Source organism: Halichoeres trimaculatus, unplaced genomic scaffold, assembly GCF_033239565.1.
Source record: "Halichoeres trimaculatus isolate MK-OKI-2021-1 unplaced genomic scaffold, fHalTri1.1 fHalTri1_scaffold_5, whole genome shotgun sequence".
NCBI lineage: Eukaryota > Metazoa > Chordata > Actinopteri > Labriformes > Labridae > Halichoeres > Halichoeres trimaculatus.
This window is the reverse complement of record NW_027437183.1, coordinates 23,450,641-23,471,142: the sequence shown is the minus strand read 5'-3', so window position 1 is coordinate 23,471,142 and position 20,502 is coordinate 23,450,641. Positions and strand designations below refer to the sequence as shown.

Genomic DNA, 20,502 nt, shown 5'->3' with positions numbered 1-20,502 from the left:
CAGATGATCCTAATATCTTTCAAACTGCCGAGTTAGAAAAAAAAATCACCCCGTACAGTGTGTACCATTAGCCAAATTAGCATTTCAGGCCAGAGCTGTTTTTTGAACCAGTCCTGAACATGCCTTTTAACGCTGTTAAAGTCAGTTTTTCCAGCTTTAAGAGAAAGGTACGGAGCCCCTAAGGTGCCACAGAGAAGAGAAAAATATAAATTGTGTGCACGAGATACCAAAACGTGCGCATGAGATACTTATAGTACACACATTTTAGCTAAAACGTGCCCACGAGATACTTGAAACGTGCGCACGCTTTCATTTAACAGGCAAGCCACAACCGACAGCCGGGCTCATCAGTAGATGGCGGTAATGCCCCATAATATATTGTTGTCAGCTACTGTTACAAACAAAGAAGAAGAAGACAGCCGTGCTCGACTGAAGAGCAGCAAGAATGTCATTAATTGTCATTCCGAGGTGGAAGTACAAGTTAACGGGCTCACTTCTTATCTCCATTTTGTGTGTTTGTAAACACCACTACGACGTCACTACGGGAAGTCGTAGTGGACAATGACAAGGACAAGTCAAAACGTGGTAAATAACAACATTTTGTGTGCACGTTTAATTATATCTTTATCTTTTGTTTTGTGGCTGTTTTCCAATCATCAAGTTACTTCGGTTATTATCTTTGCAGTTGTTTTTACTTCTTTTTTTTGTCTCTGAGCCTTTTTTTTCCTTCTTCATAACAAGTTAAACTTAATAACTTTAAAATTTAATATATAATATCTTCATTTTCGGCAGTCTTTTTAAACAATTTCAAGGGTCTCTCCCAGAGGACCCTGGATAAATAGTGATAACAAGTGTGTGGAGTGGTAGCTGTTACTTTGTAACATCGCCTCAGACAGGGGTCCTCAAACTTTTTCCCTTCTGGGCCAAACAACTTTTCCCTTCTCTGACGAGGGGCCAGGGTCAGTTAGTAAAAAAAGTGTGATGATCGCAGAGGTGTCCAAACGTAAATATCTATTGTTTCCCAGGAAGCCACACATAACCAAATATTAATAACCCTTTCTGGGATCTTGACAGAAAAAAAAAATCTGAATATAAATAATAACAATGTTAATGACATATATAACACCATTTATGAAATAAATGATAATTAAATGACCCTTTTCAGGTTTTTTATTGAAAAAAAAGTCCATGAAATATTAACTTTCCTGTAGACTCCACTGTTTGCAGCCCTCTCTCATTAACTTCACTGTGAAAACCAGAAAGCAACCAGGCTAAGAAACCAAACTAAGTGATACAACAGCTAACAGCACAATACATTTCACTAACAGTATGTATTTTTTTTAAGGGAGGGGTTTCAGATAGGCCACAAACTGCAGAAAGGTAGAGTAAAAAGATAATTTATGCTCGCATAAGTCTTGATCATTGGGCCAGGCTAAAAAAACAAAAAACATAATGCGCCTCTGGTATTGTTCAGGGGGCCGGGCAAAAGGTGGAGGCGGGCCCCCGGCCCCCGGGCCATAGTTTGGGGACCACTGGCCTAAGATGTGAGTACATTAATGAGAGGATGCAGAAGAGGTTCAGTCTTTCTCTCAGTATTAACTCTTATGTGCTTGCACATGTTGTAAAAATAGACTATATAATAGACGTCTCCTTGATGTCACCTGTCTGCTTCTGAAACAGATTTTTATAAGCAAATTAGCTGGCACAGGCAGCCATATTAGAATTGCAAATTTTAAAAGATCTGCATTGTATGTGCTGACAGTGAAAGTTGTGATTCAAACAGGAGACGTTTTTGAGGGTCACTGTACAGTATAATGCTAGTACCGTACTCTTATTTTGAAAAAACGTCAGCGAAACTTCCGGTGGAGTTGTGTGCATCTTGCGCTTGACGCAGCCGTGACAGAGAGGCCCAGCCCATTTTGATTACGCACCAACCGGGGGAGGGGGGCGCGCTGATGTCCTCTCTGGTGCGCTCAGCCAACCCTTGCCGCTGTAATGTAAAGCTGGTAGTATCCTGGTGTTCCACTGAAAAGAATCCGCTCAGAGGACCCGGTTCGAAGACTTCACTGCCTGTGACTTGAAGCTTTCCTACATTGGAGGGATTCCGCTGCCAACTTACGCATGGAATGGTTTTGGAGGGATTGGAGTAGAAATGCAGCACCGCACTCACAGCCCACAACAAGAACCATGCCCAGCTCACATAGCAAGACAACCTATGACATCCTGTTTCATCCACTACGACTTTGATATGAGTGAAATTCTCTCGGATACCGACGAGGAGTGAAGAGAAATCCTCAGAGCAAGCTAAAGGACGTTGCTTTTGCTGCGGGCGCCTCTGTACCGAAAACCTCTGCATTTCGGATTTTTTGATGGAGCTGGAGAACATAGTAGCCAACACTGTACTGCTTAAAGCGAGAGAGGGTAAGTTGACACATTAAGGGGCTAATAGTGAAACAGTAAGTGGGTCTGGCTCGGTCACATTTTGCGCTCACTGTGCAGGAAAGATGTGAATAATCGGAATGATGACGGCAGTAGGTAGCCTGCGGACTGTACTCCTCAGCACAGCAGGTAAATCCTACAGATGCTAGAGAAAAGGAGTCTTATGCAATACGGCTGTCATCCTGGACACGTCTCATTGAGTGCGATTCATCAGGTGACGAAATGTAACCGCAAATCAATCCCATATCACGAAATCCTCGCTGATTGTGACAGATCAGTAGCGCTTTTTCCCCACATATGTACGGGGTGGTGGTGTTGGTGTTGAGGAGGGGGGGTCTGCCTCCCACATCCGCTTTCGCTGTCTGTGCAAATGAATGCACTCTTTCGCAACATTATACATGCTGAGGCAAACACTGAGGCAGGGAAAAAGTCTCTCTTCACACAGGGAATAAATGAGTGTAGGCTGGCTGGCATTTACACGGTGATCTGATGACGTGACTCGCGTTGAAGTCAGTGAAAGAGGCCTGAACACACACACACACACCAACACACCAACACACAGAGGCTGCAATCAGTGTATGAACGGTCCTGTGTCTGGGAGGCCAGATGCGGATGGACTGTATGGTCTGAAATACAAAGCTGTGTGGTGTCATTGGGGCTTTCTGGAGGCCTGCAGGTGAGCACCACGCAGTTTGGTGCCATGGTTGCTTCCCATATGGTTTCTCACGGTCCCTGAATGATTTCTTGGCACTACTTTGTTAACATCAGAAGGCTCCTTCCTTGGAAATCCATCCCTTGCCAAATTTGCATTTCACAGTAATGTTTTTTTTCCACAAGATCTAGTTCTCAGATAATGCGTTCTGTGAGTTTAGGTGCACACACTCACTGATAGCCGGGAGTGTGTGGTTTCATGTGGCAAAATTCAGTGGAACTGTAGAGTGACGCAGGAGGAGACTGGCAGCTCCTTCTATTGATCTCACAGTGATGACTTTCTACAAAAGAAAAAAAAACATCTGCAGAGAGGGAATTAATGGAATCATCAAGGGAACCAGTATGTCGACATGCTGTCAAACCCCAAACGGAGGATACACCCCGCCTGTGGGTCAATCTGGACGCTTGTTTTATGTGGGCAGAGCACGACCAGGCTGGCTGAATTAGGCCTCATGAATTAATAAGAGCAGCTAATGACCCATGACAGATCTTGCTTGTCCCAGCTGCTCTGTTGGTGCTCATCCAGACCCTGCACCGACTGTGTGTGGGAGAGAGAAGGGCCTTTTACAGTTTCACATAAAGGATGAGATGGTTCTTTGAGTTGATGTCTGAAGCACGACTTTCTAAGGAGTGATCAACGACCCTGCAGACACAGCCACAAGAGAGCAGATCAGCAGTGGAGTTGTTGTACCACACACGTAAAAAACATGTCACAGATTGTTGTGAGTCTGTTCTCTTTCAATCTCCTCACTTGGCTAAATCAGGAAGTTTTATCCCATTCCAAAGCCCATGCACTGCAAAAACTGAAATCTTATCAAGTGTTTTCGTCTTATTTTCAGTAGAAAATTCCTTTTTAGACTCAACATGAGCCACATTCACCAGAAAAATGTCTTGTTTCAAGTTATTTAAAGACAAAAATGAGTTCTGAGTTGCTTGTAACCAGTAAAAAAATCTGCCAATAGAACAAGAGAAAAGTTACTTGTATTAAGACATTATTGTAGTCTCAAGGAAATTTTCAAGCAATTTTTTCTTGTTCCGTTGGCAGATTTTTTTTACTGGTTACAAGCTATTCAAACCTCATTTTTGTACTCTGATAACTTGAAACAAGACATTTTTCTGGATTGATAAGTTGAAAGTGGCTCATATCAACTATAATAATAAGACAATTTTTATTTAAAAAAAGAAAAAAACACTTGATAAGATTTCAGTTTTTTGCAGTGTGTGTGCTGCTCATGTTAGGTCAGGTATATCAGCAACACGGCGGGGATGTGAATGGAGCAAATGAAGAGTGTTTATTCCTGTTTGTTTATGTGAGTGCGTCTCAAGCTGGAGCTGTGGCCAGAGGGAAGCATCCTCTGTCTAAAACGCTCCCAAAACGCACAACAGGAAGGCCCAGTTTACACCAAGAACTGTGACGTGTTTGGCGCCAGCATCCTCACACGCACCACATCAGACCTGTGAGTTTCACTGAGTGATACACAAAAAAAGTTATCTATTTAGAAGCCAGGGCACAAACCAACCTGATTTGACCTTGTGTCTGCTTTTACACCTCAGGAATGGCAAAAGTATTCACATTTTTTTAAAAAAAAGTAATACAGATTTGAAGAAGGCTTTGAAAAAAAAGAAGTAGTGGTTAAACGCCTCTATTTGAGAGTGGTGAAGTAAATCCTCATAATCACACTCAGTGTAAAGCAAAGACATAGTCCCACAAAGAATCAGCTGATTCCAAGTATTTTATTAAGCAGAGTATCAGGATGCTTTAAACTTGCTTTAGAAATAGAAAAAGGGGAAAAACAGTAGATCAATAGATAACACAACTTTGCACCCATTTGTAGTAAGGATGCACCAATCCATCTTTTCTGATCCCAATACTGTTACTGGTACCTGGGCTTTGGGTATCCAAGATACCAATATTGATCTGGTACCAGTGTAAAAATAATAAACAGCATGCTCAACTGTGGGATAAGACCGGTAAAAAATGAGTACATATGGAATTATTGAAGTAAGTGTTTATTTTAAGGACCCCTTAACTGATGGAGGAACGGAGCAGGGTCACCCATATATCTCAATATATGTGGTTATTTATATAGGGGTGGGAGAAAAAATTTTTTAAAACCAAGGTTATTTTTTCAAAAATTGATATTTTTTCATATTTACATTCTTCATTTTAGTCTTTGTTTATAGGTTGGGTTGAAAAAAAGTTGAAATTCCAGATCCCCTGAATAAATCCTAAAAAGGGACTCACATGTGGCGTGCAAGTTTTTGGGAAAATATGGCTCCTGATATAGTCCATAGACATCATCATTCAACTTTTTCACTTGGTCTGATGTTAAAAAGCAAACCTAAAAATTGCAAAAAAAAATTGAAATATCAAAGATTCACAATTTAAATCCAATCAGTGCTGTTAAAATGTAAACTGGGCCTAAACGTACCTTGTACTTAGCTGTTCTGGAGAACCTGAAAGAGCCAGTGTGAAACATGTGGACGCGTGATTGGTAGAGCAGCGACAAAGGCGGGTCTTCCTCTGTCTTGAGGAGCTGGTGAATGCTGAGTGGACTAGTTTATAAACATGTTCACTTTTGACTCAAAGATAACATCTTTGGCCTCCATGTGTCCACTGACGTGTGCTCAAAGAAAATAACGTGAGTAAAAATTGAAATATTTGGGAATAATTACTGGAAAATATAAAAAATTGCCCAATCAACCAAAATGTCACCGACCCCTTGAGGGAGACCTCTGATTTAAACTTTAAAGTGTTGAAATGTTTACATGCAGTTTGGTTAAAACAATGCCTCAGAATCTACAGACATTGCTGCTCAGCTGTAAGCTTCTATCGGGATCGGGTGCATCCCTAATTTGTAGATGATTCATACTGATGGATGTCTTTGCTGCTCTGCTTCTGCTCAATCTTCTGTAATGTTGTCTGGTTCACTTTTTTATGATGCTTCAACTTCTTCCTGTTGGTTGAAAACATCACTGAGAGCTTAATCTTTGCAGTCCAGTTTTTCTGTACTGATTGTTTTTCTCTTCATACGTTTCTCTCAAACTGCAGTACTGGATGCAGTGAGTAGTAGTTTATATGATTTACTTTTGGTTTAGATTGAAATTGGTCATGATGTTGCATCATTTAAGTTTGTTGTTGTTGTTGTTTTTCCTTGTTACCATTTTTGAAACTAGTTATTGATTAAAATAACCCAGAGATGGAGATTATCAGATTAGATCAAAGAGGATTGACAGCCAACAGGCTGTTTCATGTTAATCACAGAGTGGAAAATATCAATCATTTTGATTTCCATAGAAAAAAAGAAGCAGCTCTGATCGTATTGAACCATATCCTTGTGTGACCGCTATCTTACATAAAGCCAAATGGTATTATACACTTTCAGTCAGATGCAGCCCATAAGCTATTTAATCAAATTGATCGTTACATAACAAACTGAGTGGGCTCCTGCCATCCAAGCTCCATCTTCCTGTGGAGCTGCTCTGTGCTCTCTGCGGAAGATACTTTATGGGTGATGAGTATGCAGTGAAATGAAACACCCCGATCTCCAGCGTGGTCATCTGAGTATCATCTGACAGCTCTAAAGTCCTGTTAGCCATGTCCCAGCCGCAGGAAACGCTGGTAAAAGCTCTGCTGTCTTCATTATCTCTGTCAGCCGAGGAAATCGGGGGTCACAGCGGATCAAGAAGTTCCACTAACTTATCCAAGCCTGAAGCGGTTGTCTCAGTCAGAGGGATCTGTTTGAACTGGCTCTTTTAATGTTAGCTGATATACAGATGGAGCGAGTGAGCATGTGTAACAGCAGGGCCTTCAGTAGATTTCTGTGTGTTAGCAGATGAGGGGTGTGGGGGTGAATTCCTTTGTTTAAGTGTAACCTGAACCCAGCCGCTATGACGAGAGCAACATCAGTGCAGTAGACCCTGAGCTTGTTCAGTGTGTGTGTGTGTGTGTGTGTGTGTGTGTGTGTGTGTGTGTGTGTGTGTGTGTCTAACTGCCTCCCCATTCACAACTCTATCTGGCAGCAGCCGCAGATTCCAAGCCAGGCGAGCGAACGTCATCGGCTGTCGAAGTGAATGAGAGTAAGGGGGAAAAACTGCATCGCTGCATCCAGATGCCTTTCTTGAATTGCGGTACCAGAGCCGGGGTATTTAGTTTGGGCTACTAGCCTGAATTCCACTCAGATGCCTGCTGGCACTCTTTGGCCAGCCGTGTTTTTGCAGGTTGTAGTTGCACAAGTTAAAAAAACATGAAAAAGTACCTCCTGTCACATTGAAGTGTCATTTCAGTACAAGGAAGTGTTTCATACAGTTCAACCAGGACGCCATAAATGAGACTTGCACTTCATGACATGGATGTAAAATGACCAGAGCAGTGATGGATGAGTTCTTTCCAGGAAATAAAGAACAGAAAAGAGAACGTGGCCTTCTTCCATCACCACAGCAAAAACTTTATACATTTTATTACATTGAAGAGCAGACCTGATGAAAGACTGATGTCATTATCAGGACAGTGAACCACAGTTCAGCTCATGTACTTGTGATTTTGCCTGAGGAGGATCTCTTTTGTAGGTCCAAGACCTTTTTATGGTTAGCAGCTGCAGCAATTTGTGAATAAAGCAATTTGTCAATCAAAAAGAAAATAGGCAGCAACTCTTTTGCAATCTTTGAAATCATTTCCATGTTTTTTTCAAAGAAAATGTGTTGAGCATTTAGTTGCAGCTCCTTCAATGTGGGAATTTACAGATGTTTTTTACATTCAGAGTAAATATTTTTGAGTGTTGACCTTGGTTTACTATTCATGTATTCCTGATTAACCCATTGGTTTAGAGAACACTGGGAAGAGAGACATCCTGTTAAAATAAGTCATTGCTTTTGCATTTTTAGTGTAATCATATTTTCCTTTGGTAATTAGTATTTAATGAGTCTATTTATTGTGAATCATACGTATCAAACATGGAAGTAGTAACTGTAAGTTCTAAGGAGGTGTTGTTAATATGTTGACAGTTGCCGTATTAGAAATACTGTCAGCAAAGAGGTGGCACCAAATCCTTCCACCAAACAGCTAATATGTGACAACCTGTCAGTCAGCAATGTCAAAAACAACTGCTCTGTTAAAAATGTCTTTTTCTTTCTTTTTTCAAATAAGTTTTAATTTTATCTTTTTCTCATCGACAACAGTACAATGTGAAAAATGTTTCTTTTTTTTTCTTTTTCCAGCTGTATAACTATATTCAGATATGAAGTAAATTACTAAACCAAATTGATCACTCCAAAGAATAAACATATGTAAAATAATACACATGGATAAACAAGTGCATAGAATTTAAAAAAGGAAAGAATTAAGAAATAAAAAACATAAATAAAAATTGTAGTCATAAAGAAATAAAGTCAAATCCACTGAGAGATATCCCATGTCTAGGGGTGAATTCAGTCACAGGAAAAAAAGTGGATGATTTTCATCTGCGCCTGAATTAAACATCTCTCTCTATTGCATTAGTTAAAGGTAGGGTCTGCTGGAATTTTCGTGCTTGTTAGTAAACACAACATTTAAGCTACATGAACACACTCACTAGCCCAGCAACCACCTGTAGCATCGCATTTCTATGTGGGAGAGACTTGAGAGCTATACACTGACTTTGCATGTTAGCAAAAGCGAATCACTTTTGAATGTGCCTTTCTTAGCCGCTCAGGATAGCTTGCTCCACTTCCATTTATCAACACACAAAGTCACTTGCTCACTGGGCGTTCTGTGATTGGCTGTGGTAACCACGTTTACTCTCCATCTAGAAACAGGCTGAGGAGAGGTTTGAGGCAGACGCAGACATTGACACTCATGTATAGAGGCCCGTAGGAGACGATTGAGCAGGATTATTCCTGTAAAAGCTGACATTCTATTTTTTAAGGAAAATCCTGCAGACCCTACCTTTAAACCAGTACAGGTCTCCATCTCAGTGTGAAAATTTCTTTTTGGAGTCTTAATTGGTATGTAATTTGTCCCATTTGATAAATGTCCCAAGCTTATATTGTAAGTGGAAGGAATTGGTTTTAACCAGGGTGGAGTAATGCACTTTGGAACTGCTGTAAATAAGATATTAATCAAATACTTTTGGGCTCTCCCATCCAGGCAAAACGGGTGTTACTCCACTGAACACCAGCGAGGGGTCTTGTGGTATGTCCTTTTGGAAGACTTACTTCATTGCACCAATTATTTTTCTTCAGACAAACTTAGAGCGCGGTCACACTGGCCATCCAAACTGTGCCATGCTTAAGCACGATTGCCCCCCTGCAGCGCTGTTCCCCAGCTGGAGAGTACGGCCAGCAGTCACACTACCCCTTTATGAACCAGACTTTAGCGGGTATCAGACACGCGCACAGCCCGCCTTCATCATCGTGAAGCATTTGTTTACATGAAGCGCGATCTCATCAGAGTCAGCACAATGAGACACAGAGAGCACTGCTACAACTTTAGAGACCTTTGGACTTATAGTAAGTCGTTTTCGCCCGACACAGCCCTCTAACAACCCCCGCTTTGTTTAAAATGATTGTCGAGAGATGCGCTCGCGGTGATTATACGTAATGGATCGCACGCGCTGTCCGCGTGCTTGTGCTCGTGCGTGAAGTAAACCGTGCCGAAGTCCACCTCTTCGAAGCACGGAAGGCAATTGTGCTTGAGCACGGCACAGTTGCGGTCACACTGGCCTTTCCAAACGTGCTTCACGGCTGAAGTGTGCTTAGGCACGATTGGCCAGTGTGACCGCGTCCTTGGTTTCAGCCCTGACCAGAAAATGTGGGCATGATGGGCCCTATGGGCTGGGCATTTCAACACAGGTCTGTATGTGGTTTCCTTGGCTTTTGTAGCCAGCCTCAAGTGGACACTGCAGGAACTGCATTTCTGCTCTGGCCTCATTTTTCATCACCAGAGGTTGCTGCTGTAGTCAGTGTCTAAATTTAGGGACAGCTATTCAGTTATTTGAGTGGTATTTTTGGCAGTTAGAGGGGTGTTTTTTGTCTCCTCTTTAAAACCTCATAGAGAATCCATCTTCCTTTCACCTTCATTCACTTAAAACGCAGAAATCAGGACATTCAGTATCATTTAAGGCGCACTAGGCTTGTCAGAAGTCTCAGTTTGGATCCCACCAAGCACGTATTGTTTTCTGTGTCTGTATCATGCCTTATATTATCCATTGCCCTCTCAAGCTTTGCAAACACTGCAGGGCAACAGATCAGCCAGTAAAAGAAGTGGCTCACAATGTAAGATAACAACCTTAGATAACTGACATAAGGTATTCGTCAGCACAAGTGATTTGTTTCGGCTCCGGCTGCACACAGTGCCTCCTGATGTGGAGAGGCTGGGGGGGGAGTTTCTTTATCATGTGATGCCACGACATGTCTCAGCAAGTCGGGGGAGCTGCTGTGGATAAGAGGAACAGAACTGAAGTGAATCGAGCTGGGAAACCTGTTTGAATCTGCTAAACACACTACAAAGGTCTGTGATGTTCTGCCTGATCCTCCACCTGTCAGCTTATGGTAATGTCAGTATGAGCTTTATACAGCGCAGCCTTTGATTCTGTTGTCACACACAAACTTTATCGCACACTTCCAGTCAAACAAAACCATGAACCTGGAGCGCACCTCCCTCTGGACCCCTCTGAAGGACTGGGCCATGACATAATGCTGTAGGATTGTTGAGACTATTGTTAGGTAAAGAGCCATGTTTGAGGCCAGTTAAATACTCCAGAGGGAAACAGGTCTGTCATCTCCTTTCCAGGTTTCAGAAAGGGAAAGTAGCTACAGGAAGATAAGAGAGGCGGCAGACAGCTGCTGAGCTCTTTGTGACCACTCCTCACAAATCTCATGTTCACATCAGAGCGGGTTCACTTGGGTTTTTAAAACCAGCATTTACATTTTGTTGTTGACGTTTGCTTTGCAGCCTCCCTTTAAGTTATATATCTATGAACATTTAAGCATATACAAATTCATATATATCAAAGCCATGCCTTATTGAGTCTTACAGAGTTGTTTCCATTGCTTTCACTCTCGTTATGAATGTCTTTAGCTTGCTGGCTCATTGTGAAATTGTTAATTAGTGTTTGTGAGAAGGTCATCACTAAAGAAAACATGACAGGATATTGAGTAAGGGATGATTTTATTGATTTAAAAATAATTTATTGAAACAGCTACCATACATCATCCCAGCTGTTCCATGGTTAGTAGATCCATAGCAGTGGTACACCCCAAACGGCCTGTTAGCACGTCAGTCTAATACTTTACATTTTCATTCACAGTAAGATCCAAACACAAGCCATTTTTTCCTTCTATCACAAAATGATACATGCCAGCTGCAACAGGATTACATTTACCAAAAAACTGCAGAACTTTCTATGTGAGTTAGATTTATTGATGCTTAGTTTTATTTTTGCAGTTTACCAGCATCCCTGCATGTTTCTACATGACAATATTCCACTGAATCGATCCGTACTAAAAGATAAAGCTCTTTGAACATCAGCAGTGTGGGTTGTTTTAGTCTGAAAAAGGCTGTTTTATTTATTTCGGAAAAGTTTTTTTTGTTTCTTAGAGCTGATCTGAGGAGAATCTGTTTTAATTGGACTGCAGTGCCACCTTCAGCCTGGAGTCTCACGCACACTGTCGTAAAGACGTGACTTTTAATAAGGCGTTTGTTTGTTTTGGAATTAAATGGAGATCGAGTCAAAACAAATTTTATTCATTTAGGACAATTTTTTTACTGGATACAACATGGTAAGGTATTTATCAACAGTAACGTAGCACTGTTGTTTGAAACGTGAGAACAAGCAAACTTTGTCAGTTTATACTGTAGTTTAGCAGCTGGCTATATAAATATATATATATATATATATATATATATATATATATATATATATATATATATATATATATATATATATATATATATATATATATATTATTTTTTAATTATAGAGCGCTTTTCAAAAACTCAAAGTCGCTTTACATTAAAATGTTAAAAGTGCAGGTAAAAACAAGTATACAATGGAAAACAGATAACAGCAAAATGGTGACAGTTCAAGGTAAAAACATTAGTGCAATGAACAAGGGACTAAGACAAGACAGGATTAAGGGTTGAAGGCAGTGCGGAAGAGGTTTGTTTTTAATCTGGTTTTGAAGGTGGTGAGGTCAACGGAGTCACGAATGTGTTGTGGGAGTGAGTTCCAGAGAGAGGAGTACGGCAAGTGACAAGGCTCTGTCCCCCCAGGTTCGGTGCTTGGTCCTAGGGACGGTGAGGAGGTTAGAATCTGAGGAGCGGAGGGGATGGGGAGGGATGTAGAGGTGGAGCATGTAGCACGTAGTTTGGTAGCCGTCCATATTAAGAGTGGGTGGATTATCTGCCCCGATATTTAGCATTTTTAGGCATATCAGCCTCAGCCTTTTTTTATCCAATGGCTGAAAAGAAACAATGTAAAACTATGTTTCTTTGGCTCTGATGCAGCCACATCTCTCTGGCTCCAGCATTGTCCCACCCACAGTACCACCTGATTGGTGACACACAGAGCCATCAGATAACAGCCAATCAGCAGTTAAAGTTGTGCATGTTCACTGCTCACACACTGCAGTGAAGGAGAAAAGGTTGAGCAAAGTGGTGAAGCTTAGTGGTGAGCAGATATATGTTTCAAAAGCAAGTTTAGCAGCAGATTCTCTCAGGAATTGTGTCAAACATCCCAGTCCCAGTTTTTAAAGTTTTCATTTGAGTTAATGAGCCATGCTGATGAGGCTGGTAGCTGTTTGATTAACATATGCTTTAAGGTATTTGATCGAAGTTAAGTGTTGGAGTTTGTGTTTTTCAAAATTTTGACACCAATATTTTCACTTTGCTGCAAACAAATATTAAGACACAAAAATAGTGTTATTATTGGCCCTGAAATAAACTAATATCGGTGTATCTCAATTTTTTAATGTAGTTTTAGTTAAAACGTAGTTAGAGGGTACCCTCCTTACAATCCGTTTATGTGAATCCTTCAAAACCAAACGCATTTTTACCACATCTTGTATCAGCAGTCATACATGAAGACATAAACCAAAGAAAAAGCAGAGATACCGATTTCTCCATCCACAACGCGCCACAAGGCTCGCTGTGTTTTGAGTGGGAGTGTGACTCATTTTTTCTTGAGTGGAAAAATTCAGCTCTCTGGCTCTTACTATCTCTATTGTTATTGCTGCCTCTACCCACACATACAGTATACATAACCCAGCTGGATGCAACAAGTTCACGCCTGTTCTCTGGAGGTTGTCGAGTGGAATTCTGGGATATATAGGAGATAATTATCTAAGGCAGAAGTAGACAAGGTGGGCTGAGGGAAAGTGGAAGCAGAAAAATGTGAATTTTAAACGGCTGTCAGTGAAGTACTTCAGGAATGCAGCAGCCAGCCCAACTTCTCTTTCCCCTCATGTCAGACATAAAGGTGATTACTCAAGCAGCTTTTAGTTGTGTCTAGATGCACTTTAAGGCCTGAGATGTGCTGCAGTGTCTTTTTTAATGGATTATAGTATAAATATTTTATGTGTGTTTATCTTTGAATGATCAATACAGTGTATTATAAAGTTTACTCCCAGACGTCTGCAGCTGCTTCAGAAGTTTAGTGCTGTCTGTACAGAACTTAGGTCAAACTCTTGTTCATTTACACATTATGGTCAGATAGTGAAGTTCAAGCTCATAAAATGCAAATTTAACCAAAGAGAGGAAACAATGTCCATGTCCACTTTATCCAGAGTTCCTGGATGTTTTTAGTTGTTTATGGATCAGACTGAAATTAAAACAGAGGTCTATGAACTTCAGCTGGCCCTGAGATAGAGGAAAAACTTTGTGGTCATTTCAAGCTGCCATCAGGTTTGTGTAGCATGGTCAGGTAGCTGCTGATGTCTTCCTTGTTTTATGAGTTAGTCTGACCTTTAAAATTCTTCAAGATGAGATTTTTTTCATTGTTATACAGAAAACCACAGTTACAGGGTAGGTCAGAGAAAAGAGAAAAGATGGAGTATTTTGTCCATGAGAGGCGCCAAGCTCAACATGAACAATCCTCAACTGACAAACTGTGACACATGGGTTTTGAGTGAAAGTTAAAAAAGGTACTTTGTTCTAACAAAGGTTGGCATGTTAACAAGCTGACCCCAAATAAAATTTACCATTTTCCACAATTTTTAAATTCTTTATCCAGATCAATTTGTTTATTTGAAATGTGAACCATGCCCCAATCTGTTTATTAAGAGAGCACAAAACAACATGTCATATTGCTCTTTCACTGTACCCCTGAAAACAAAGTATTCCAGAAAACAGAAGGAAGTAGGGATGGGTACCGAGTTAGGTACTTTCATAGGTACCAACCTAATTCTGTCAAAAGTACCGACTACCAATTCACATTAGATCAAAAGGTACCATATTTAGGTACCTAAATGCATCCTTGCGACTGTGAAGGATTGGAAGAGTGGGCGGTTTTCCATGCTGGACATGAACACAGCATTACAAGGTTATATAGTGAAGAATGAGTATGTTAAATTGAAAAAAAAACTTATATTTTATTCTTAGATAAATTGATATTCTTTTACCACATTAACACAGAAAGTACTGGAAAGTGGCACTGTTGAGTACCGGTACTGATTGCCAGGTACCGGGTATCAGTACCATATCGTTTTTGAATGTGAAAGGTACCCATCCCTAGAAGGAAGCAACACAAAGTAAAAACAGAAATGAATTTAACTCAGCCCATGCAACAAGTCCTGCAGCCTGACCTGAATTGGACTGTTGCCAAGCAACACAAACTTTTTTCTGCACCTTTTTGCTTTAAAGTCTGTACTTTATTACCACAAACATGCCAGCTTATTTCACCTACATTTACATGTACATGTCCATTTATCATCTGCCTCTTGTAGTAAGAGTTGAGTGACGTTGCTTAGGTTGCCTGTGTGTTGGAGAGACTCCGACTGATCCATCTAGAAAAAGACATTTCTTCAGTAAATCTTTCAGAACAACTTGAGGTGGAATTTTACTGAAAGTGTAGTCAGTGATGTTGCTCTTTGTATTCATACTCTTGAAACGTCTCTTATGCAGGTTAATATTTCTGCTGGAGCTAGCTGTTGTTGTTGTTAACAGAGGAATAGGTTGAGTATCTCTTTATTCTGTTGCTAATCCAAAGAAAATCATAAATACTAGAAGAAAAACAGTGAAGCCTGGCTCACACTACAGGATTCCTGGGCCACTTTGACCCCAATTCAGCCCTCCTGACAATCATCAGCGAAATCTGGTTCTGAACTAAGGTTGGCCTTGATGTTCAGCCCAAATTATCTTCTAGTGTGAGTGGGTGACGAATCAATCTTAAGCCCCACGATCAGTTTACAGACCCATCAGTGCCGCCTGAAAAATGTTTCAAACGTGTTAACACCACTTGGGGATGACAATAGCCAATCAGAGAGAGCCACCGGAAATTTCAGAGGGACCAGACATGATCAGAAGATATCAGAGACAAAATATTGTCCACATCTCCGTAACCACTCTTTCCTCTAGATGCTTTGATTCATCTTTTCCTTTCCTCACTGCAAATAACGGCTACAGCCAGCGGCACCACCCTCCATTTTTTGTCCTTTTTTTTTTTTTTAAATGTTCTCTTCGATATTTGATTACGTGTGGCGTGTTGCTGTCTCTGGCCCAATAATCTTGATGAAATCCTAGTGTGTGCTTGTCATTTTCAAATCCTGAAGTGTGTTTTTTTAAGATCATCTGTGAAGATTCTCTGTATGTGTGTGACACCACCCAATTTCAGAATATTTTAAGATTTTTAAAGTCTTGTATTGTGAACCAGGCTTTAGTCTTACTTTATTTTTGGAGCATTGAGGCTCTCAGTACTGGACTACAATATTTTCACCCTCTGATTTAATCCTTAAGCATTTTTTGTTCCTGCTGGTAACCAAGAAACAGAACTGAAATGTGCCTGCCTTATTGAACCGATGAGTCTGAGTCTGAATTTTGAACCAGAATGAAACCAGGTCTTTGTACCTCAGCCTATCAGAAAGTGTAGACTTTGACAATCAAGTTCCTTGTGGACCATCATGCATGGGTTAATGGTGGAAACTTTCGTTGGAGAATGTGTGACAGAAAATGATTTCACGGTCAACTTAATTTCAAACAGCAGCGTTTGATCCTTGTAGCTGGCTGCGAAAGGTCAGTGAAAGGCCATGAAGTACAACAAACTGTTCCTCAGAGTGTGGCCTGAGTGCCCCTGAGCACCAGACAAACAGGGCAAAAGCTGAACCAGCAGCTTTCTTTCAGCCCCGTTAAAAACAATCTGAAGCACATTTCTGTCTTTGGAGGGATGTTGCCGTAACGGGGACAAAAGAACAAGGAATGTCAACACAGGAGCGAGACGTGGAGCAAACACCTTCATGAAGAGCGTGTGTGCCTGTGTGTGTGTGTGTGTGTGTGTTTGAGGATAGAAAGGAAATGGAGCACGGAGGCAGCTTGAGAAGGGTAATGTAATCACTCTGAACCTATTTACTGGATGGGTTGTTGTGTCGCATGTTCCTACATGTTCAATACTGTCCATACAGTGCACTGTGCGCTCCATCAGCCCGATAAGTTGGAGCTCTTGTTTTCATTGGGAGCACTTTCACCCGTGTTTGCTCACTTGTGACGTAAGTGCAGAGTTTCACTGTGAGCAAGAAGAAATATAATCACCCCTCACAGAGATTTAGGATTACGTTGCCATAATATGTAGCCTATCAAAATATTTATGGAGGAGAACAAACACACTAACACCGTGTCAGAGCGTAGGAGCAGCCTATGACGGCGAGCTTCATGTGGACTATGTCCTCCTGGATCTTTATGGATGAGCAAACAGCGTGTATTACCCAGCGTGCCCTGCGTTTGTGCATGTGTGTGTGTGTGGTGCTTTGATCACACAGCCCGGTTGGTTATATAATACAAGTCTATTGAATATTTTCCTCCTCACATTCCATTTTTTTATATTTATAGAACAGGAAACTTGTGGCACATGACAGGAAGTGTACCCTGCCTCCAGCTGCCATTGAGAGGCTCCTGCCCCTTGCATTCTCGCGTCGTACTGCGCTCGGTTTGTTCATTTATGAGGAGACAGAGTTGCTCCAGCGACGGCGGCTGTCTCAGCTCCCCGGCTCTGAGGTCATGGACCGGTTTGACCACCTCAGTTTGTATCAACACATTGCTCCTGCCGCTAAGCTGCTAGCTATTTATATCCGTAATGTTTACAGGGACATAAAGACAGGAGAGTAGAGGCATATGTGCCATTATCCATCAGGCTTTGTGCTAAAATATCTTAAAGCAACATGAACCTGCTACAAAGTTAATTTTACATGTTACAAACCACCTTATTGTTAAAGTCTGAGGTGTTATTCTCCACCAGCACCCTCAAAGCTACCACCAACACAGCTGATAACACCTCTTTTTATTGTCTATGACTGATTTTAAGTTTATGACCCCTCATTAAGTGCTTTAACATGTGACACCTCCCCAGCCAAGCGACCATAAGAATAGCTGAATGTCGCCAGGTTGGAGGCGAACGTCGCAGATGTTTGCTCTGAGTATATTAGCAGATGTTACAGCCGAGTCATCCACGTTATTATAGCAGTGATAAAGAAAACGTGGATTGAAAGGGTCCTAAGGGATGGTAATAAGGCGGCTGGAGGACAGAGGCAGCGACATGACATCATGGTGGAACAGGGCAACAAAGAGCGTCTTCCTGCTATAGTCCTCCCCTTCTGCTCAGGTCTGGGCAGCGTTTCCCCGTGACTTCCTGTGGCACAGAGACCACACACAAACACACACACAGCTTACCCTCACATGTTCTCCTTACAGTAACAGGTCTGTCACATGTCAGTGAAGCATTAACACCACTTCAAAATAAACCTCAGGTGTATACTCCTGAGTTAAGAAACATGCCAGGGCTTACTTCAGCCATAGATTGGTATCTGCTTGTTTGTAACATGCAAACATTTTCCTGTGACATACGGCACATGCTACAAAATACACAATCTTGAAAAGGTCTGATTTATTTCCAAACATCTCCACTCCTTTCTTTGTTTTTCTCAAGAGATAAATATCCTTTCGAGATGCTTCTCACTATAAATCAGGACTTCATTCAGAGAGGCAGGAAGAGGATGTTTTAGCAGGAGCGCCAATGCAAACTTCTCGTCTTTGCCTAATAGTTTTACTATTTTGTATTCGCAGCCCTTTTTTTTTTTTTGCATAAACAGGAACACTGGCTAGTACCTGCAGCTCTGATGCAAAATATTTCCAAGTATTGAAGAGTTGAACAATGTGGGAGAGAAGGAAGAGAGGAACAAAAGCGTTTGTATCATAGTCTGGCTTGTTTGTGGTGTTACCGCACTGACCACCACAGTGTGACTCAACCATGAGGCCGACATTTAACACATCAGACAAAAAGAGGTGATTTTGAGAATGAGCCAGGGTTGGATAATAATGAAGGCATAATCATTTGTTTGTGAACAGGGATGAATTTTTATGTTGGTGCAGGGAGGAGATGAGTGTGAAGAGTCAGAGAGAATTCAACAGAGAGAGAGAAAAAATCTCACTTTTTGCAGCGTGTAGGTGTAGACAGCAGCACACTTCCACAGCTCTCATCTCTGCCTGCGCTCACATCTCTGCCTCTGCTTGCAGAGGTTGTTGTTGCTGCTACATATACATGCCAGATGCACAGCGTGAGATTCAGGATGTGGCTACGGCTGGTTGTCCACAGCAGATCTTAAAGCACGTCTGGAGTGACATTGCAAAGCGGAGGTGTTTGAAAACCACTGAAACCATGTTTGAGTGCGTGTGTGTGTGTGTGTGTGTGTGAGAGCTACACGCTGGTTGAAAGACTTGGACCACTCTCTGTGTCAACACTTTGTGAATATAACCCCACAGCTACACAGGGACATTTCTGAATGTGTGGATGGACGGGCCCCGCAGAACAGCCCTGCGTTGGTTAAATTGAGCATGAGGACATTACTAGACAGAGGTCACAGCAGAACAGTCCGCACACACACACTCACACACACTCACACAGAGAGGTTTGGGATGCCCGTAACTCCCTGGTGCCACGCCAGACGGATGTCGTTCCCCCTTGACCTTATTTTTGCTTCACTTGACATGCCTTGATGATGTCAGAGCCGCTAAGCAGAAACATAAATAAAGGGCGGCGATCACACCACCCTCATGGAACAAATTAGACTGGCAAGTTCCTGTGTGCAGCGTTCTCCTCTGTGCTGTGCATACTTCAGCTCGTGTGTAAGTGACAAACCATCAGAGACCCAGAGCCGCTAATAGAGAAATAAAAACATGGAAGAGGAAAGACGAGAACAGGCATGAGCAACATTTACGAGACGTTTTATGTTAGGTTGCCTGGATTTGTTGAAGAGGAAGCCAGAGTTACAGATCTGACATAAAACAAAACTCCCCCAAGCTTCATACCAGGATTCAAAAAACTTTGCTTCCTTTTATGTTGATATTTACAATCCTTATGTAAACTTCCCCTCAGCCTTGTTAGTTACATCCCGCCAGAATATTTCCCCTCCAGCACGCAGATATACACCAGCAGACAGACGCTGACAATGCTCCTCAGAACGCACTTTTGAGGTCGCAGTGATCAGAGACATAAAAAAGACACTGAAGCCAGACAGGAAGCGTCTTGTTATGTCCAGATGGACGAGTCTTTTGTACTAAGATTGATAATTTATGCATAACATTTGCAAGTTTGTCCGAGGCGGCTGGGTGTGTGTTCGTGTCTGGATGTTCAGGTCTCTGCAGCCAACAGGCTTCTGCTGTTACTCATATTCCTGCCTGGAGTCAGTCCTAATGTTTATTACAGCTGGAGAAATCAAATATACTGACACAGCTACTGGCTTCAGATCGCTGAGCAGTTTGGATGTTTTAATCCTCACTTATTCTCCCACACCTGCATTTTCTGCTTTTTCACACATGCTGAAGACAAACTGGCATTTTAGGTTTGATTCCTTCTGGTTAAATCTGGTACAGTAGTCGAATCGTGGCCTCCTGATGAAACAGAAAATTCACTGACTACAAGAAAAAAACTGAGGAGGTCAGGAGATGAAAAAAAATTGATATTTAAAAAAAAGAATTTAAATTAGGGCATAACTCAACAGCCTTATGCAATAAAAGTGAACAAATAAGAAAAATAGGAACCCACTGACCTATAGCAGTGTTCTTTAAACCTTATGCAACCCTAAAACAAAGAGGTTGATTTGCCTGAAGTGGCAAATGAGGTCAGTCATTAGCTGGCAGCGGTTTAGTCGCAATGATGTAGGTGATGGTGACAA

At 41.5% G+C, this 20,502-nt stretch overlaps 1 protein-coding gene across 1 annotated transcript in view; it reads left to right on the top strand.

Annotated features, from left to right (window-relative positions):
- Positions 1–1,937: 1,937 nt before the first annotated feature.
- Positions 1,938–20,502, top strand: part of grk5l (G protein-coupled receptor kinase 5 like) — a 39,748-nt gene continuing 21,183 nt past the window's right edge. Inside the window, exon 1 of the mRNA XM_074669969.1 lies at positions 1,938–2,421. Within this exon, the coding sequence (XP_074526070.1) occupies positions 2,370–2,421 (52 nt within the window). The 5' untranslated portion in view covers positions 1,938–2,369. The remainder of the gene's footprint in view (positions 2,422–20,502) is intronic.